This window comes from Bos grunniens, chromosome 1 (assembly GCF_055505025.1).
Source record: "Bos grunniens cultivar Pamir isolate PY7600 chromosome 1, Bosgru_T2T1.0, whole genome shotgun sequence".
Taxonomy (NCBI): Eukaryota; Metazoa; Chordata; class Mammalia; order Artiodactyla; family Bovidae; genus Bos; species Bos grunniens.
In genome coordinates, this window is record NC_141165.1 from 153,928,125 (window position 1) to 153,949,467 (window position 21,343).

At 48.6% G+C, this 21,343-nt stretch overlaps 1 protein-coding gene across 2 annotated transcripts in view; it reads left to right on the forward strand.

The window, feature by feature from the left end:
- Nucleotides 1-21,343, forward strand: part of HUNK (hormonally up-regulated Neu-associated kinase) — a 132,539-nt gene that overhangs the window by 103,648 nt on the left and 7,548 nt on the right. The window contains exons 7-10 of one of the 2 annotated variants that reach the window (XM_086413136.1): nt 1,300-1,462; nt 7,462-7,545; nt 14,833-14,880; nt 20,840-21,020. In XM_086413136.1, coding sequence (XP_086269262.1) covers nt 1,300-1,462; nt 7,462-7,545; nt 14,833-14,880; nt 20,840-21,020 — 476 coding nt within the window. The remainder of the gene's footprint in view (nt 1-1,299; nt 1,463-7,461; nt 7,546-14,832; nt 14,881-20,839; nt 21,021-21,343) is intronic. The other variant, XM_086413148.1, reaches the window with a different exon arrangement.

Genomic DNA, 21,343 nt, shown 5'->3' on the forward strand with positions numbered 1-21,343 from the left:
CATGGGCTCTACCCAGTTCAATAAATACATTTTAAGGAAAAAAAAGTAAGATTGTAAAGAAATTTGGGATGAATAGGGAAATTGGAATACAGTCTAGATATCAGAGAATATTAAGAGATTTCTAAAATTTTGGGGATGTTTTGAACGTATTATGATCCTGCAGGAGATGTCATTGGTTTTTAAAGATGCATCCTGAGGTGTTTAGGAAAAAAAAAAAAGTTTGTGATTTGAAATACTTTAGTAAAGGAAGAAAGAGGGAAGCGAAGGGAAGAAGGAAGGACAGGAGAAAGGAAAGGAAAAAAGAAAGGGAGAAAGAAAGAAAGAAAGGCAAAGTGCTAACAGTTAGTTCAACCAGGCACTCAGTTCAGTTCAGTTCAGTCTCTCAGTCATGTCTGACTCTTTGCAACGCCACGGACCGCAGCATGTCAGGCCTCCCTGTCCATCACCAACTCCCAGAATTCACCCAAACACATGTCCATTGAGTTGGTGAGGCCATCCAACCATCTCATCCTCTGTCGTCCCCTTCTCCTCCTGCCCTCAGTCTTTCCGAGCATCAGGGTCTTTTCCAATGAGTCAGTTCTTCGCATCAGGTAGCCAAAGCATTGGAGTTTCAGCTTCCACACCACTCCTTCCAATGAACACCCAGGACTGATCTCCTTTAGGATGGACTGGTTGGATCTCCTTGCAGTCCAAGGGACTTTTAAGAGCCTTCTCCAACACCACAGTTCAAAAGCATCAATTCTTCTGCGCTCAGCTTTCTTTATAGTCCAACTCTCATATCCATACATCACTACTGGAAAAACCATAGCCATGACTAGACGGACCTTTGTTGACAAAGTAATGTCTTATTGGCTACACACATAGGGTGATACCCAGATGGCACTAATGGTAAAGAACCGCCTGCCAGTGCAGGAGATGCAAGAGACACGGGTTCAATCCCTGGGTCGGGAAGATCCCCTGGAGGAGGGCATGGCACCCCACTCTGGTATTCTTTCCTTGGAGAATCCCATGGACAGAGGAGCCTGGCAGGCTACAGTCCGTAGGCTCACACAGTCAGCCACGACTAAAGCAACTTAGCATGCACATATAGGGTAATTAGACTATTCCCTTTCTTTTGTTGTGTATGTTAATGGTTCATAATAAGAAGTCAAGTGAATGAATGAGTGGACTAACTGTCCACGAGGGAGCCCTTGAGTGTTTGAGGGTAGGAGGGGGTTTCTGTGCTGCCATGCTTGTGAGCATCATTAAGGGGACCCCAGAGCCTCTCAGTGACTGGTTCTTTGTCCCTCCGTCGAGCAGGATTTCCCTGGAAGACCTGAGCCCCAGCGTGGTGCTGCACATGACCGAGAAGCTGGGCTACAAGAACAGCGATGTGATCAACACCGTGCTCTCCAACCGCGCCTGCCACATCCTCGCCATCTACTTCCTCCTAAACAAGAAGCTTGAGCGCTACTTGTCAGGGGTGAGTGGGGCCCTGTGCTGGCTCTCTCTGCTCTCTATGGAAAAAAAAAAAAAAAGAGAGAGAGCTCTGACACCCGAAGTGTTTCCCAGTGGCCGACACTTGATCTGAGCTGTTAATTGAAACTCATGTGAGGTTGAGTTTCCTGAATGTGTTAGAAAAGAGGAGCAAAACCTGCTTCTCTGCTTTTTATCTGAGATGTTTTTAAAATATTCTCCCACAGAGCTGAGCTCTGGGCCAACTCACGAGAGACTCAAGCTTCTTTTCCCTTCAGCTTCTTGTTGCCTTTTTTGTTCCTGTTTCTCTTGGGTGGGGTCCCCACTTAGGGGTACTGGGGCTTGTGTGATCATAAAAACTGGGGAGCAGAGCCCCTCAAATATTCACCTCTAAAGCAGGGTAGATGAAAAAGCCACTCTTCACATTGACTTCTCTAGAAAACAAGAGTGAAATCGACCACGGCTTCTTCAGTTAGTCTGGGCATCAGGCGTCCTGTGTCACAGGTGAGGGAGGTGCAGCTGGGGGTCTGTGCTGGACCCTGGTACCCTCATGCTTTGGTCACAGGTATCCTTCTGCGTATGCAGTTTATAAGTGCCCAGGTGAGGGAATTTACATGCTTCCATATCTGTGTGTGTGTGCTTAGTTGCTCAGTCATGCCTGACTCTTGGGACCCCATAGACTGTAGTCTGCCAGGCTCTCTCTGTCCATGGGATTCTCCGGTCAAGGATACTGGAGTAGGTTGCCATTTCCTGCTCCAGGGGATCTTCCTGACCCAGGAATCGGACCCAGGTCTCCTGCATTGCAGGCAGACTCTTCACAGACTGAGCTACGAGGGTTTTGACTAAATCGTGCTGTGTGTGCTAAGTTGCTTCAGTCGTGACAGGTTCTTTGCGACCCCATGGACTGTATAGCCTGCCAGATTCCTCCGTCCATGGAGTTTTCCAGGCAAGAATGCTGGAGTGGGTTGCCGTTTCCTACTCGAGGAAATCTTCCCAACTCAGGGATCAAACCCAAGTCTCTTAGGTCTCCTGCATTGGCAGGTGGCTTCTTTACCACTAGCGAAATGGTTGATTTCACTTATGAAGGAAGCCCTTCATAAATCAACTCTTTCCAAATGAACAATGGCTGAAAAAGAAATCTGCAAAGAAAGCTAGATCAGAGGCAGTGGGGATTCTGCATATCTTTCCTGCTGTTTCTCCTACTCAGAATGGCGAGGGCTGACCAGATCTAACAAGAAGTCATGCAGAGAAATGTGCAGTTGTTGGGAAGCCCATCTGAAGTGTGATTTCACACCCACTCTCTTGAAGCACGGTCTTCACCCTGTGTGTGTGTGCCTTGAGATCTGTGTGAGGTCATCACTGTTAGGAAGACATTCAGAATCCAAAACATGAAGATGAAATTCTGGAGTTTTTCAGTGCTACTTAAAGTCATGTGATATGGGAGATTGGGATTGACATATATTCACTATTTTCCCTGGTGGCTCAGATGGTAAACAAACTGCCTTCAGTGCAGGAGACCTGGGTTTGATATCTGTGTCAGGAAGATCCCCTGGAAGAAGGCAAGTACAACCCACTCCAGTATTATCTGGAGAATCCTGTGGACAGAGGAGCCTGGAAGGCTGCAGTCCACGGGGTCGCAGAGTCAGACACGACTGAGCGACTGAGCACACATACTGCGTATAAAATAGATGACTAATGAGATATAGCACAGGGAACTCTACTCAGTGCCCTGTGGTGACCTAAATGGGATGGAAATCTAAAAACAGAGGGAATACGTGTATACACATGGCTGAGTCACTTTGCTACACAGCAGAAACTAACAGAACATTGAAAAGTAACTGTATTCCAATAAAAATTTAAAAAAATACGTAAAGTTATGTGATAGCCCAATTAGAGCTAAAGATGAAAATTCACTGACGGGGAAATGGTATTCTCCTGGTGAGGTAGAAATGACCAAAATGATGCCCAGAAGACAAGATGGTTAGACTGTGTCTCTTGTTAGCAAATAGATTTGGAAGACGTCTAGAAAACATTGCTAAATAGATCAAGAAGCTTGATGGGAGGTTTGTTAAACAATGCGATGGAAGGATAGGTGTTTCTAAGCTGATTCAGCTTAGGGTATTTCCTAGATTTGGCTTCGATGTGAAATTATCCACAGAAGCACTTTTTATTTTGTGTGAGCCACCAAAGGAAAGATATAGGGCTTCCGTGGTGGCTTAGATGTAAAGAACCCGCCTGCAGTGCAGGACACCCAGGTTTGATCCCTGGGTTGGGAAGATCCCCTGGAGAAGGGAATGGCTACCCACTCCAGTGTTCTTGCCTAGAGAATTCTGTGGACAGAGGAACTTGGAGGGCTGCAGTCCACGGGGTCACAAAGAATCAGACACGACTGAGTGACTAACACTTTCACTTTCAAAGGAAAGAGGTACTTTCCTTTGATGAGAAGAAACATTATAGTAAATGGCTGTTAAAAATGAGAGCAGTGTTTTATGAGGGAGAAAAAAAAAAAAACATGCTCTAGAAGCAGGGATGGAATGAAACTTTGGAAGGGAGCAGAAATGCAGCTGGATTTCAGAAACAATACCGTGGTCACAGGAAAGCCGCCACAGGAGAGAAGTGGAGGTCAAAAAGACTGGACCCCTGACCCATAATGTATTATTTATATCGTTTTACTATGTGATAGGAGGGATTAAGAAATTCTCTTACCCCAGAGAACAGAGGTCCTCTGTTCACCTATGGTGATGGACTCAAAAGACATGTTAGACTTGAAGCCATTTCTCATTTCTCTTTTATTTCTTTAAAAAAGTTGTTATTTGTTCATTTTTGGCTGCCCTGAGTCTGCGTTGCTGTGCATGGGCTGCTCTCCAGTTTCGATGCCTGGTCTTCTCTTTGTGGCGGCTTCTCTTCTCGTGGAGCTCGGGCTCTAGGCACACAGGCCTCGGGAGTTGCAGCACGTGGGCTCAGTAGTTGTGGTACATGGACTTCATTGCCCTATGGCGTGTGGGTTCCTCCCGGAACAGGAATTGAGCCTGTGTTTCTGTGTTGCAAAGTGGATTCTTAACCACTGGACCACCAGGGAAGCCCTAGTGGTTTTGTAAAAAAACCACATGTCCCATATATTCCTTATCCTTTTAAATCCCCATTTTATTGCATATTTTATAATGTACAGTATTTTATAATGTATATATTATAATGATATATTAGTACAGTATGTGCTTATAATTTATAAAATAAATATGCACATATTGTTGATACAACTTTTTCACTCATATGGGCTCAAGGTCACACCATTTAGAGACCACCATGCTAGAGACAAGCAGTTCTCAAGTAAAAGGGACAGAGGAGGGTCACACACCAATTTTCTTTTTGAAATGATGAATGCCACTCAAATATGAGTTTTAAAAAGTGTTTCCAGGAAACTGCCGATAAAGTTCATGATTCCACGTGTTTAAAGGATGACACTGCTACTTTCCTAAGCAAGCAAGCAGAATTCTTTCAGCAGAATCAGTTCTCCGAATACTGATCAATAAGATAGAGGGGCTTTTGTTTTAAAAAATAGTTTCTTGCATCTACCTCTGTAGAGACCCGGTTAAACAATCACGGGGCTCATCCCAAGTAAGAGACATTTGTGTGAAGCTCTTAGGCTGTGTCCTGCCTTCTCCAGGTGTCTTACCATCTTCTGTGATCACTCAGCATCAGAGCTGCAAATGTTGCAGTGTGCAAAGCTTTGTGGTTTTGTCTACTGAGAAGCTGGAGTAGGAAATGGCAACCCACCGCGGTATTCTTGCTTGGGAAATCCCATGGACAGAGGAGCCTGGAGGGCTACAGTCTATGGAGGTGCAAAGAGTGTACATGACTGAGCGACTGAGCACGTGCGTGCACACACACACACACACACACACTGCTGAGAAGTTCCTGGTGGAAACTAACATAGTTCTAACAGGGGACGGTTCTTATTTTATTGTCTGTTTCACACTTAACCCTTAAATCACAAGACATAGATGGTCTGAGAACCAGTGTCTAGGTGGGTGACTGCTTTTAAGAGTGAATTATTCCCCACAATGGTCCCATCACTTCATAGAAAATCGATGGGGAAACAGTGGAAACAGTGTCAGACTTTATTTTTCTGGGCTCCAAAATCACTGCAGATGGTGATTGCAGCCATGAAATTAAAAGACACTTACTCCTTGGAAGGAAAGTTATGACCAACCTAGATAGCATATTCAAAAGCAGAGACATTACTTTGCCAACAAAGGTCCGTCTAGTCAAGGCTATGGTTTTTCCAGGAGTCATGTATGGATGTGTGAGTTGGACTGTGAAGAAACTTGAGTGCCAAAGAATTGATGCTTTTGAACTGTGGTGTTGGAGAAGACTCTTGAGAGTCCCTTGGACTGCAAGGAGATCCACCCAGTCCATTCTAAAGATCAGCCCTGGGATTTCTTTGGAAGGAATGGTGCTAAAGCTGAAACTCCAGTACTTTGGCCACCTCATGCGAAGAGGTGACTCATTGGAAAAGACTCTGATGCTGGGAGGGATTGGGAGCAGGAGGAGAAGGGGACGACAGAGGATGAGATGGCTAGGTGGCATCACCGACTCTATGGATGTGAATTTGAGTGAACTCTGGGAGTTGGTGATGGACAGGGAGGCCTGGTGTGCTGCGATTCATGGGGTCGCAAAGAGTCAGACATGACTGAGCAATTGAACTGAACTGAACTAAACTGATTGCCCACAAATAACTATAGCTAGTCCACTCAGTAATTTCCATGCAAGGCTAATTTAATTGCACCCAGGGCACTATTCCAGTTATTAATATCATTAAGCAATTACTAACAACCATATATAATTTTGAAAGGGCAACTAGTGAACTAAAAAGTAAAATATTATACTTTAATTGCCATTTCTCCCTTGATTCTTGCTTCTTCTTTCTAAAGCCTAGATGCATGGATTTTAATTTGGAGAGCCTGAAAAGGCCTTCCGGGAATATTTGTTGACTGATACATTAATCAGTCATTTAATTTCAGCTGTCGCCAGAGAGGACTGTACCTAAATCGTACCCCTACACCATCTTAGGTGTGGTTATATATCTTCTTCTTTAAGCTATATTATGAATTGCTGTGACTTTTTTTGGGGGTGGGGAGCAGGAACTAGGGCTGTTTTTTTATACTTGAAGTCTGGTTGATACAGTGTTGTGTTAGTTTCATGTCCACAGCAAAGTGATCCAGTTATACCTGTATATATATATATTATTTTTCAGATTATTTTCCATTGTAAGTTTTTATAAGACATCAAATATAGTTAGTCCCCTGCGCTATATAGTAGGTCCTTGTTATGTATCCATTTTAGGCCTGATTTTATTTTTTAGGTTAATTAATTTATTTTTGGTTGCACTGGGTCCGTGTCGCTTCACGCGAGCTTTTCTCCAGCTGAGGTACACGGGCTTCTCATTGTGGTGGTTCTCTTGTTGCAGAGGACGGGCTCTAGAGCACAGCTTTAGGAGTTGTGGTTGCAGGGGTTTAGTTGCTCCACAGCTTGTGGGATCTTCCTGGACCGGGGATTGAACCCACGTCCCCTGCATTGGCGGGTGGATTCTTATCCACTGCGCCACTAGGGAAGTTCTTAGGCCTGTTTTTAAATAAGCAAGACCTGCATCCCATTCAGTAGTTCCATAAAGTTAAGTTGTCCTCCCCAGCTCACATATTCGGTCCCTGAGCTCACGTCTTAGCGTGGCCTTCGTCGCACAGATGAAAGAGCGGAGGTGCAGCAGGAGCAGTGGCGTGCCCAGGGCCACCAAGCCCTTTTCTGGCAGAGCCAGGAAGCTGGGTCCTGCCTCTTCCCACGCTCCTGTGGGCTGCCCACGGAGTAGTCTTTGCACTGCTCTTAAGTGCCCTGCCAACCGCATTCTGTCGTTTCTCAGCCAAGCACTGGCTTAAAAATTAACGACTGCTTGATAGACATTCCTATTTTCCAAGAGTTAAGCCAGGCTTTTTTTCTTTTCTTCTCCGGTAGAAATCTGACTTCCAGGACAGCGTCTGCTACAAGACCCAGCTCTACCAGATAGACAGGTGCAGGCCCACCAAGGAGCCCTATGAGGTGAGTGGCTCCCCAGAGCAAAACCCGGGACCTCTTAGGAAGAGTGGATTTCCCTTATGGGAAGAGGACTGGAAAGGAAGCCAGTTGTTATGGGACATGGAAGTAGCCAGAGACAAATACTTACTCGCTTTCCTGAGCCCTTAAGAAATGGCTTACCTTGATGGCTCAGATGGTAAAGAATCTGCCTGCAATGCTGGAAATCCGGGTTCAGTCCCTGGGTGGGGAAGATCCCCCGGAGAAGGGAATGGCTACCCACTCCAGTATTCATGCCTAGAGAATACCACGGACAGGGGAGCCTGGCGGGCTACAGTCCCTAGGGTTGAAAAGAGTTGGATACAACTGAAGCGACTCACACTTTCACTTTGTAAGAAACGGCTTACAGCGGGGCCACCGTTGTTCAGTCTCCAGACCGTGGTTCTCAGCTGTGGTCATATAGTAGAATCCCCAGGGGACATTTCAACTTGTGCATGCCTGGGCCACACCTCAGACCGCTTCCATCGGAACTCAGGGGGCAGGAGTGGGGCGGGGGTCGATGTTTTCTGTTTTTGTTTTTTGTTTTTTTTTTTGCTGCACTGTGTAGCATGTGAGGGATCTTAGTTCCCTGACCAAGAATTGAACCCATGCTTCTTGCAGTGGAAGCACGGAGTCCTAACCACTGGACTGCCAGGGAAGTCCCAAATCCGGGGATCAGTATTTTTTAAAGCTCACTGGATTATTCCCAATGGAGTCACAGTTGGAATCTACTGTCAGATCACCAAAAAATAAAAATGAGATGCTGAAAGACATGTGTATGTAACACTTGGCATCAGGAGAAGAAAGTAAGGAAGGTGAGGATCGGGAAAAAGGATCAGGAGTGAACCTTTCCAGTCTGCTGTCTCTGGTGACCTGATGCTACCTAGGATGCACCTGAGAGAAAATACCAAGATTCTTTGGTTTCAGAGTAAAGACTAGTATCGTATTATCCCAAATTCGAACCCCAAATCCATGCTTGTCAAGAGATCGTGCTAGCATCTCCAGATCCAGGGCCTGGAGCACAGGGTGAGGGTCCCCCACCCCAGGACCCCTCATTCACTGTTCTGTCCAGTGGGGGCTCCCTTGCCTGCTCAGGGATTTCCCATAGAATGTGGAGCCCGCTGGGCTGTGCTTCATCGTGGCAGCAGAAAGCAAGTGGGACGTGGCCCAGACCACGCAGTGATACAGGTGTCAGGGTTGCTGAGCTGCCGTGTGTGAATGAAGCCGCCCCGAGCATCGAGGCGGGGCTGGGGTAGGCAGCTGGGTTGGGAGGGGGAGGCTGATCACTCTAGACAGAGCCTGGGGGATGGCACGATTCAAGCAGGCGGAGAAGAGGAGATGCTGATGACAGGAACGAGCGAAGGTCCTCGGGCAGCCGGAGACCCAGGAGGGAAGGATGTTGGGGAGGACATGGGAAAGGTCAAGTATAAAATGGCCCGTGGTGACGGCTGAGCAGCTGCTTGTCGTGGAGGAAGTGGAAGGGCAGAGAAGAGATTGCCTGGATTTGGGGGAGTGAAGACGGTGAGCATAGATCTCTCCGTGGATGATGCTGGTGATGAATGGGGGGCGGACATGACCGCCTCTGCTTGAAGGATGCACGGGGTTGGGAAGGAGTCAGGGTGGAGGGCAGAGGAAGGAAGTACAGTGGAGGGTGGGGACAGACGGGCATTCAGAGCAACCTGGGTGGGGTCTAGCCCTGACCCCGGACTGCAGGCCCGCTTCCTCTGAGACTGTGAGGCTCCAGCATGGTGAGGGTGGAGATGAGCCTTTGGTGGGGTGGGTTGTGTGGGTTGGTTCTGGGAAGCACATGCTTTTGGGTTGCGAGCGGAAGATCAGAGACGGTGAAGGGCCAGACACCCTCGAGCTCCAGACCCCACCGGCCAATTGCCAAATCTCCTCTTGCAGGAATGTAGGTCTCCAACGCAGCACACAGGAACCAATCCCACAGCAGCCCTCCTACCCTGCCCCTGTTCTCTGTCTCCAAATGGCAGCCTCGCCCTCATTACTGGGCAGAGGCCTTTTTATTCCTTTCCCTCACCGCCAAGAGCTTCCCAGGTGGCTCAGGGATGAAAAATCTGCCTGAAATGAGGGAGACGCAGGTTCGATCCCTGTGTCGAGAAAAATCCCCTGGAGAAGGAAATGGCAACCCAGTCCAATATTCTTGCCTAAAAAAAAAAATCCCATGGACAGAAGAGCCTGGTTGGCCACAGTTCATGGGGTTGCAAAGAGTTGGACGTGACCGAGTGACTGAGCATGCACATGGCAAGTTCACCCCTAAGAGCCAGTCTGACACCATGTTCTGCCAGCTTGACTCCTGGAGCTCCCCAGCCCCATCCTCCCGCCCTGGTCCAGCCTCCATCACCTCTTGCGTGGACCTCAGCCACAGCCTCTTAACTATCCCCTCTTGGTCAGCATGAATGCAGTCATGACTACATGCGGTCCGCACACAGGCCAGAGTGAGCTATTCACACTCAGATGAGACCATATTGCTTCCCCGCTTGAAGCCTTCAAAGGCTTCTTCCCCATGGAAGACGAACTGTGACGTGGCCACCGTGTCCCAGATCGGACTGGCTTCTGCCGGCAACTCCAACTTTATCTTTTAGCTACCCTTTCCCACCCCCACCACCCTGCTTCTTGCCCTTATTATTATTATTATTATTTTTAATTTTCATTTGGTCACTCCCTGAGGCACATGCGATCTTAGTTCCCCAACCAGAGACAGAACCCGTGGCCCCTGCATTGGAAGTGCAGAGTCTTAACCACTGGACCGCCAGGGACATCCCCCTGCTTCTTGCTTCATGCTCAGTCCCATGGGCCTTCAGACTTCTGTGCTCTCTTGGTTTCCAGGGCTGTACACATCCTGTTCTCTTCCAGAATGTTCTCCTGATCTCTCTCTGCTGAGTTAATCTCTGTCTTCAGATGCAATGGCAGGGTCATGTCCTCATCAGTTCAGTTCAGTCGATCAGTTGTATCTGACTCTTTGAGACCCCATGAATCACAGCACGCCAGGCCTCTCTGTCCATCACCAACTCCCAGAGTTCACTCAAACTCACGCCCATCGAGTCAGAGATGCCATCCAGCCATCTCATCCTCTGTCTTCCCCTTCTCCTCCTGCCCCCAATCTCCCCCAGCATCAGGGTCTTTCCCGGTGAGTCAGCTCTTCGCATGAGGTGGCCAAAGTATTGGAGTTTCAGCTTCAGCATCAGTCCTTCCAATGAATACCCAGGACTGATCTCCTTCAGAATGGACTGCTTGGATCTCCTCGCAGTCCAAGGGACTCTCAACAGTCTTCTCCAACACCACAGTTCAAAAGCATCAATTCTTCGGCACTCAGCTTTCCTCACAGTCCAACTCTCACATCCATACATGACCCCTGGAAAAACCATAGCCTTGACTAGATGGACCTTTGTTGGTAGAGTAATATCTCTGCTTTTGAATATGCTATCTAGGTTGGTCATAACTTCCTTCCAAGGAGTAAGCATCTTTTAATTTCATGGCTGTAGTCACCATCTGCAGTGATTTTGGAGCCCCCAAAAATAAAATCTGACACTCTTTCCACTGTTTCCCCATCTATCTGCCATGAAGTGATGGGACCAGATGCCATGATCTTAGTTTTCTGAATGTTGAGCTTTAAGCCAACTTTTTCCCTCTCCTCTTTCACTTTCATCATGGACCCCTGCTATTCTCTGACCTCTGCCTTTGGGTCGCATCTCTCCAGTGCAGGCTGTCACACACCTCCTGCCTCCCGGGGCTGATGCCCTGGATGGGGTTCTGTTTGTTCTGGGATGATTTGACTCCCATCTCTCTTCCACTCTGGTCTGTGACTTCCCTAAGAGGAGGGCAGGCGTCCCGTTACTGATTTCTCTGACAGCTCTTGGTCTTAGTTTTAGCGCCTAGTTGCCCTGCAGCACATGGCATCTTAGTTCCCCAACCGGGGTCAGACCCGAGTTCCCCTGCATTGGGCTCTTAACCACTGGACCATCAGGAGGGTCCCTGGGACAGCGTCCCTTTTGTTCCTCACAGTGTCTCCAGAACCTGCAGGATGCCTGGCTCACAGTAGAGGCTTAATAAATATTTGCTGAATGAAGAAATGAAATAATCAAGTGGACCTTGGCCTGAGTCTCAAAAATGGAATTGGGTCAGCGTCTTGGGAAGGTCGAACATTCCAGTGGGACACCTAGCTTGGTTAAAGTAGGGGGACCACCTGCATGACAGCATTCAAATCGAATTACCATCCCTTGATGGCCATGCCCTATGGGAGGGACCTCTTACAGTCACTTGCACGGGGGGTGGTCACCTCGGCTGGGGTTCAGGGGGTACAGAAGTCGCCGTTAGGCTCCCCTGCCTCTTGTTTGACTCTTTAGGGCCTCAGGTAGTAATGCAAACTTAAGTGTGCCACGTCCCCTAAGTGTGTGTCCTAGGCGGCCTCTAAGCCTCTCGGCTGGTGCCCATGTCCTTGGTTGCCTGGTACCCGACACTGCTTGTGTGCTCAAAAGTATCAGAGCCACAATGTGAAAGGGGCCTCTTTTTTTTTTTTCATCTAGATTATTTTTCTCAGCTGCTTATTGCATTTGGCCTGAAAATACATGGTAAGCGTTTTAAAACATTTGTCGCAATATTTAATGGCTAGAGTTTCAATAGAAACGCTAATGGGGAAACAGCATTTCAATTTTCTAGTTTCCATTTGTTTTCTCCAAACCGCAGAGATACTTGAGCTAATTAAATTACAGGCTCTGGCTAGATGACCCAGCTCCTCTCCGTTGGAACCTAGCAAAGTGGAATGGGGCCAGCTAGAAAAAGTGGTGAGAAAGGCTGAAAGAGGCCAGATTCTCCAGGGACAGCCCACTCCGGGCCTCTGTGGGCTTCAGCCCAGCTGGTCAGGAGGAGAAGCAGAGGGGATGGGTGGTGTGAACAGGAACAGCGGAGTGAAGTTCAAGGTTGTACACGAGTGGGCTAGGGGGTGGCTCTGGGGCCGTGTCTGGGCATTGAGGGCAAGTGTTGGCCTCTTTCTTCTTCTGGATCCCAGTTCTTTTTCTCCTAGGAAACAGAGGAGCTGACCTAAGCAGAAAACACTTCCCTCTCAGGATTCTAGTGCTGTCATGGTATGACTTTGCCACTTTCTCCCCGTCTTCTTACTGTAGCAGGCAGAGATCACGTCTGGAAAAGGGAGACCCTTGTCTAACCTTGGGGGAAAGGGAGACCCTTGTCCCACCTTGGGCTAATGCCCCAGAGACTCCTTTTCCTAAAAGAGATGTCCAGAGAGGTGGGGGCCGGGGGCGCCATGGAGGGTCGTGGCAGGGCAGTCATCACTAGTAACCTGGCTCAGTAAAACCACAGAGAGCCGGAAGCCAGTGTTGTTCAAGTCTTGAAAAATAATGCTGATATGTAGCAAAATGTCACTTAGAAATACGAGGGCTTTTCTGCGGTATCTAAGTAACACTGCAGTTTTGGAAGTTAAGTCATGCAGACGGTGGCAGAGGGACTGTAGGAGTCTGCGAGGGCTCCCATCACAAAGTCCCACAAACCAAGTGGCTTAAACCAGGGGTTCCGCACCTCCAGAATCTAATGCCTGATGATCTGAGGTGGGGCTGATGTAATCATAATAGAAATGAAGTGAGCAGTAGAAGTGATGCGCTTGAATCATCCCCAAACTATCTCCTACCCTGGTCTCTGGAGAAATGGTCTTCCACGGAACCAGCTCCTGGTGCCCCTGAGGACCACTGGGTTAGACGAAAGAAATGTGTTGTCTCCTGGTTTGGGAGTCCAGAAGGTCAAGGTTGTGGTGTCTGCAAGACTGATTCCCTCTGAGGATGGTGAGGGAGAATCTTTCATGCCTCCTAGCTCCTGGTGGATGCCAGCAGTCTTCAGTATTCACGGGCTTGTAGGAGCATCCCCCTGATCACTGCCTTCACCTTCACGTGGCATTCTGTGTGTGCGTCCATGACCAGTTACCCCCTTTCTGTAAGGATTCGGTCACACTGCACTAGAACCCACTCTGATAATCTTAACTGGATCACCTCTGAAAAGGTAACACCAGGAAGAGGTTCCATCTCAAAGGCCAAGGAGAGCGAGCTTTCACACTCCCCCCTGTACCTCCCGCCCAGCTTCAGAGGGGATGGGATGCGCCTGTCCTGACCGTGTCTTCAAGTAAAGCTGCATTCTGAGGTCTAGGGGTTAGGACTCCGACATCTGAATTTGGAGGAATGTGAAGAAATACGGGCTTCCCAGGTGACTCAGTGGTAAAGAACCCACTTGCCCAGCAGGAAATGCAGGAGATGTGGGTTCCATCCCTGGGTTGGGAAGATCCCGTGGAGAAGGAAATGGCAACCTACTCCAGTGTTCTTGCCTCGAAAATTCCATGAACAGAGGAGCCTGGCAGGCTGCAGTCCATGGGGTCACAAAGAGCTGGACACGACTGAGCAACTAAGCCACCACCGCCATCGTAATTAAATGCATAATGGGAACTATAAGTTTAAAGGTAAAATATTACAGTATTTTCTTTGTGTCATTTCAAAATCTGGTCAAATTGAAAGAAAACTTAAAATTTATGTTACTTTTGGCTACCATGGGTTCTGGTTATCGTGCCCAGGCTTTCTCTAGTTGCGATGAGCAGGGGCTACTCTTCACTGTGGTTTGTGGGCTTCTCACCGCAGTGGCTTCTCGTGCTGTTGAGCACAGGCTCTAGTGGTTATGGTTCACGGGCCTGAGATCTCACAGACTTCAATAGTTGTGGCCCATGGGCTCAGTCACTCCAAGCCACGTGGAATCTTTCCAGATCAGGGATTGAGCCCGTGTCTCCTGCACTGGCAGGCAGATTCTTATCCACTGGGCCACCAGGGAAGTCCTGCACAAGTTTTAACAATCAAGTTTAGAATCAAGCGTCTGCTGTGGTAAATCAGAACGGTGGTTACCTTTGGGGACAGGAAGAGAATGTGGGAATGAGGGACTTCTGGGTGTTGGCTGGGTTTTGTTTCTTGATCTGGGCGCCGTTTTCATGCGTGCTTTTGTTGACTGAGAAAACCGAGTCGACGCCTTACTCATCATCAGAGCACCCCTCCGTCATGTGTCCTAGACTTCAATATAAACCTTACCTAGAAGATCTCTCCAGGGCAGGAATTAGGACATCTGCCGCCTGCTTCTGGGGCAGTTTGGTTTCTTGTCTGCAAACACTGAAATGGGTAACCCTCAACCAGAGCTGCAGGTGGGAAGGGGTGAGTTTAGGGAATAAACAAGTGTAGCTTCTTGAATTGTTGAAAAATGCTGGGGTTTTTGCAGGCCTCCCTGGACACCTGGACAAGAGACCTTGAATTTCATGCTGTGCAGGTAAGAAATTGGGGGAGGTTCTGATGGATTAGACAGAGTCCTCCAGAAAAACGGAATCAATAGTGTGTGTGTGTGTGTGTGTGTGATGCATGGACACCCAGGGAAGAGTTTATGTTTCAGCTCCAGTTCCAAGTCTTCTGGAGGCAGAATTCCTTCAAAAGAAGGAAACCAGGACACTTCAGTCTTCTCTCTCTCATTTTTAAATTAAATTTATTTTTAATCGAAGGATATTTGCTTTACACTGTTGTGTAGGTTTCCACCAAACATCTTCTCTTAAGCCCTTCAACTGATTGCCCAAGACCCACCCAGATTGTGGAAAACAAGCTGCTTTACTCAAAAGCCTAGCGATTTAAATGTCATTCTTATCTAACACAAACCTTCACCACAAACTGTAGACTGGTGTTTGACCAGACACTGGGTGCCCTGGCCTAGCGAACTTGACACATGAAAGTCACCATTGCATATGACCCTGAAGATTAGGGAATCCCTGCCCAGAGCTCTGGAGTCTGCACACCCCTCATCCTGTCCTGAATTCAGACATGCAGAATCCTATTATAAGTGGATTTGTCAGAATCCCCTCAGATCAGATCAGCTTTCTCTGTGTGTGTGCTAAGTCACTCAGTCATGTCTGACTCTTTGACCCTATGAACTGTAGCCCACCAGGCTTCTCTGTCCATGGGATTCTCCAGGTACTGGAGTGGTTGCCATGCCCTCTTCCAGGGAATCTTCTCAACCCAGGGATCAAGCCCATGTATGTCTCCTGCATTGGCAGGCATGTTCTTTACCACTAGAGCCACCTGTGTAGTTGACTTTTTTAAAATTCATCTTGCTATAACAACAAACTTGGCTGTGCATTTGTGTTTCTACCTGTAAAGAAGTGGGGTTTAGAACAGTCCACGGCTTCCTGGTTCAGTGGCCTAATTTACGGACCAAGCCCTTTTTATACTCATTTGTTTATTTCCTATGGCAGAATCAGGCTTCTGTGGCTTCCCTTATGTAACGGGCTTGGGCCTGTGCTCAGTCGCTACGTCGTGTCTGACTCTTTGCAACCCCGTGGACTCTAGCCTGCCAGGCTCCTTTGTCTGTGGGGATTCTCCAGGCAAGAATACTGGAGTGGGTTGCCACGTCCTCCTCCAGGTTCAGTTCAGTTCAGTCGCTCAGTCGTGTCCAACTCTTTGCGACCCCATGGACTGCAGCACACCAGGCCTCCCTGTCCATCACCAATTCCTGGAGTTTACCCAAACCCACGTCCATTAAGTCAGTGATGCCATCCAACCATCTCATCCAGGTTAGGATCTTCCTAACCCAGGGATCGAACCCACATCTCCTACATTTCCTGCATTGGCAGGTGGATTCTTTACCACTGAACCACCAGGGAAGTCTGGGTCTGCATATTCAAGGCATCCATTTTTTTTGAAAAACATCCATGCACATGTGTGGTGGTTGGAAAATGGTTTAAAGAGAAGAGGCTGTTTTGTATGCGGTTTGCTTGCATCTGGGGCCTCTGGCTTCCTCCTGGATCCGCCTTGGAGGGTATGGACTGAGCATGAGGGGGCAGAGAAAACCCCTGAAGCTTCAGCTCCACCACCCGCCCTTAGGCACATGCGGATGAGGGGCACACTGCCCACCCATGAGAATCAGAGGGAGACTGAAGAGGCCTGCAGGCGGCCAGCGTTGCTAGGTGGGGTGTGCGGGAGTGGGTGCAGGCATGTCGAAGGGGGAACATAATTAGTCCTTCTGAAGATCTGTTTCTGTTACATAAGGCAATTTAGCATCCTTCTCCCTGGGAAATCTCTTTTGGAGAAAATAGGCCATGCAAATGAAAATGGTAGAATTGGAAAATCGGTTGCATTTATGAATCTCTGCTTGGAAGACATGAAGATGGCTGCTTGTAAACAAGTCAGTTTCCTGAGGGATCACCGGGACAGATCCAGGGCATTGTCCCCCACCCCCAAGGAGCAGATGGGCAGTAAACTCTTGGCATCTCCCTAGAAACCCATCACTATGAAGTCATCTGTTCTTTCAGGCTGAGAAGAATGCTCTGGGGGTGGGGGAGAGGATGGGGGTAGTTTGGAGGAAGTACCATGCTGCGAAAGATTGAGGGCAGGAGGAGAAGGGGACTACAGGGGATGAGATGGTTCGATGGCATCACTGACTCAATGGACATGAGTTTGAGCAAACTCCGGGACATGTTGAAGGACACGGAAGCCTGGCATGCTGCGGTCCATGGAGTTGCAAAGAGTTGGACACAACTGAGCGACTGAACAACACCAAGGTGCAGGATCGACAAGGCGATGTGAGTAAGGTTCCCCAGACTCTAGTCCTAAATCCACGTCCTCTTTCTTCTGTCCCCATCGTGGGCTTTCTCGTTGTTGTTGTTCAGGAGCTCAGTCGTGTCTGATTCTTTGTGACCCCATGAACTGCAGCACAGTTCCTTGTTCACTATCTCCCAGAGTTTGCTCAGACTCATGTCCATTGAGTTGATGGTGCCATCCAACCATCTCATCCTCTGTTGCCCGCTTCTCCTGCCCTCCATCTTTCCCAGCATCAGGGGCTTGTCCAGTGAGTCAGCTCTGCTCATTGCCAAAGATCCCTTTGTGGGTTGAAGGAGAGATTTCTAGAGCCAACCTTGATCTCGTCCTACAGAGAACTCTCACATCTTGGACACCCTTTGGTTCATGAGCTCTGTCTGGGTGGTGATACTGGCCCCCCTGAAAGTTTGCATCTTGATCCTTTTATCTTTGAGAAGCCACAGAGAGTTAGAAAGGAGCTGAGATGAACCCAGGAGGCTGCCGGCAGGAGCCCTCTGAGAGCAGGAAGTGCAGGGTAGCCCAAAGGAAGATGTACTCACTGTCCTAAAAAAGGGGGGGCAATGTTGGGGTTGTGAGCGGTGGAGGGCGAGGTAACTCCAGTTTTATTTTTTCTTCCAAATATTGTTTTACAATGTATCACAAAAGTGCATTTGATTTCTATTTTCCTGTTTAAGGTGTTACCAGGTAGAACTGATGAGTTTGCTCGTAAAAACAGATAGAATGGAGCCAGACTTTGGGATGGAATTCTGCCAGACTTTTTGGGACAGGCCATTTATTGCTTGGGGAGAGGCTGGGGATGGTGAAAGTTCATTCTTCTTTGCTGTAGAGCAGAGGGCCTGTTGGTGTTTGATAGAAAGAGGGAGAGGGAGGCCGTGGAGAATTGCTCTTGGCCTTGACCAGGAGCGGATGCCCCGCCCTCCGCTCCGCCCTTCATAGCATCCTGCTCATGATCTCCTCTGTAGCATCCTGGAGGCCCTGGACTACAGTGTGGTCCCTGCCCCAGCAGTCACTGTGCCTAGCCTTTCTCTCTGCCACCAGAACAAGCCTGGCCCTGCTCCATCTTCCAGAGGGCAGTGTGGAGTCAAGGGTTAAGAACACATCGACTTTCAGGGAGGGCTGCAAAAATCTGAGTTGCTGTCAGGCTCCTGGGTGAATTCTTTAAAAAAAAAAAAATGAAGTATAGTTGATTTACAGTGTTGTGCCCATGTCTGCTGTACAGCCAAGTGACTCTGTTATACATGTGTGCTGCTGCTAAGCCGCTTCAGTCGTGTCCGACTCTGTGGACCCCATAGACGGCAGCCCACCAGGCTCTCCCGTCCCTGGGATTCTCCAGGCAAGAACACTGGAGTGGGTTGCCATTTCCTTCTCCAGTGCATGAAAGGGAAAAGTGAAAGTGAAGTCGCTCAGTCGTGCCTGACTCTTAGCGACCCCATGGACTGCAGCCCACCAGGCTCCTCCATCCATGGGATTTTCCAGGCAAGAGTACTGGAGTGGGGTGCCATTGCCTTCTCCGATACATGTGTATACATCCCTATTTTTGACTGTTCTTTTCTACTATGGTTTATCACAGGATATTGAATATAGTTCCCTGTGTTCAACGGTAGGCCCTTGTTCATCCATCCTGCATGTAACAGTTTGCATCTTCCAACCCCCAAGTCCCACTCCATCCCTCCGCCTCCCCCTTCCCCTTGGTAACCACAAGTGTGTTCTCTGTGAGTCTCTTTCTGTTTTGTACATAGGTTCGCTTGTGCCCTGTTTTGGGTTCCACATATAAGTGACATCCTGTGGTACTTGTCTTTCTCTTTCTGGCTCACTTCACTTAGGATGAGAGTCTCTAGGTGCATCCGTGTTGCTGCAAGTGGCCTTCTCTTTTCACAGCTGTGTAGTGTCCCTCGTGTGTATGTAGCCACATCTTCTGTATGCACTCATCTGTCAACAGACGTTTAGGGTGTTTCCAGGCCTAGGCTGTTGTGAATAGTACTGCTGTGAACACAGTGGTGCATGCATCTTTTTGAATTGTCTGGGTATATTTAGCTACTGCAGGCACCTCTGGAAGAGGGGATAACAGGATTTGCCTCATCAGGGGTCCTGCTCTTAGCGTAGCGTCTGACGTTCCAAGCATCCTCAGTAAAGCTGGTGGTGGCTGATCAGACGCTGGTGAAGGTGTTTGCAGGAGCTTCACCTCTGCCTTTGTCCTGACCACCCGCCCATGGGGGGAGCGAGCCACCTCAGCCAGGGGCTGGGCTCCCAGCAGCTGCTGCCCTGAGGTGGCACTCAAGGCTGGGGTGGGTGCCCCCACATCCAATTTCTCTTCTGCCATCTTTCCCACTCAAAACCTGGACACAATGGACCCCAATCCAGAAAGGCTTTGAAAATCCTTGTTAGAAAGGGCTACCCAAGTGCAAGGGGATGTTTCCTTGAGAAGCTTTTCAACAGCATCCATGAAAAATAGATGAGCTTTCTTGAATTGCAAATGTTCTTAAGGTTTTAAGGCAAAAAATGTGAAAATTGGTCTCTTCCCCCCCACACCCACACTCCTGGTGAGGTCAGGGATTCGGTTGCCTCTGTTTGACAGTAAACATCAAACACAGTCTTTAGGGCCAGAAAAAAGCCTCTTCCTTGTGGCATCACCCTTCCCAGAAGCTTGAACCCAATTCATTTTAATTCAGTAACGTTTCCACTGGCTTTTTTGTTTTTGTTTTTTTAAATATTTCAATAACTATTTGATAAGCTTTCTCTCCATGCCTGGCTTCATGCCAGAGGCTGTGGGGTTGAAGATGTATAAAACAGTCAAATTCACTCCCGTCAGAGGGATTATAATTGAGTTCAATCAGGGCAAGACTTGACAGCACAAATGGCTGAATTGTGCCAATTGAAGTTCACAAGTAAGAGCCCACGTGAGCTTCCCGTGTGGTCAGTGGTAAAGACTCTGCCTGCAGTACAGGAGACACGGGCTCAAGCCCTGGGTCAGGAAGATCCCCTGGAAGAGGAAATGGCAACCCACTTCAGTATTCCTGCCTGGAAAATTCCACGGACCGAGGAGCCTGTTGGACTACAATCCATAGGGTCGCAAAGAGTCAGACACAACTGAGTGAGCACACAGCAGAGACATGACTTAGTGACTAAACAACAGGAGCCCACGTGAGCAGGGCAAGACAGGGGTCAGAAATTAACCCAGGCAGGCTCAGGGCTCCATGGGTCGGGCGTCCACCTCCTCGGCTTCACTGAACACTGAGGTTATGATGGAGTGCTTCTTGCCTCTGCAAATCCACTACTTGGGGAGAATCTTAGGACTCTGCTGTAGCTAGGACGGAAGGTTACCAGGAGTCCTCATAGGCTTTACCTCGGTTTGTTCAGCTTGTTCTAAGAAAATGGAGCACCCAGGGATATCCTTGCCCTTGTTGGAACATGTCAGAACAGCACAGTGCAGGGAGCTGGGGACCACCGAAGCCCACTGCGGCCCAGGGAGAGGGCCGTGGCTTCCCTGGAGTGTCCTCTGGGTCTGGGCGCTTCCCTTGATGCAGCTGAGAGCCTGGCGTTGTAGAAAACTGAGGTTTCTTAACTCTACTTTGATAACTATTCAAAGAGGGATCCTGTTGTGCATTCTTGTGTGCATCTGAGTACCTATGTTTGCTTCTGATTGGAAGGATAAAAAGCCCAAAGAACAAGAAAAAAGAGGGGATTTTCTTCATCGACCATTTTCCAAGAAGCTGGACAAGAACCTGCCGTCGCACAAACAGCCGTCGGCCTCACTCATCACGCAGATTCAGAGCACCAGGGCCCTGCTCAAGGACCGCAAGGCCTCCAAGCCTGGCTTTCCTGACAAAGGTGGGTCAGCGTGGGGGACTGTCTAGGCCTCTCGTGTTCAACTGCGTGGCTGTTGTGTATCCCATGCTGGTTTCTGTGTGCGCCCCTGGGACAGACACTACTCCTGTGCCCATGGGAAAGCGGAATTAATGCTTGAGAGGCAACGTGAGAACAAGACCTTGTCCTGACTGCTTGGTGTGGTCCACCTGTGTGGGTGGGATTTGAGAAACCAGAGACGGGGTGGGTGCAGAAATCAGGGTGTAAAGTATTGCAGGAGACTGGGGTTCATAGGCTTGTGGGTGCAGAAATCAGGGTGTAAAGTATTACAAGAGTAGAGACTCGGG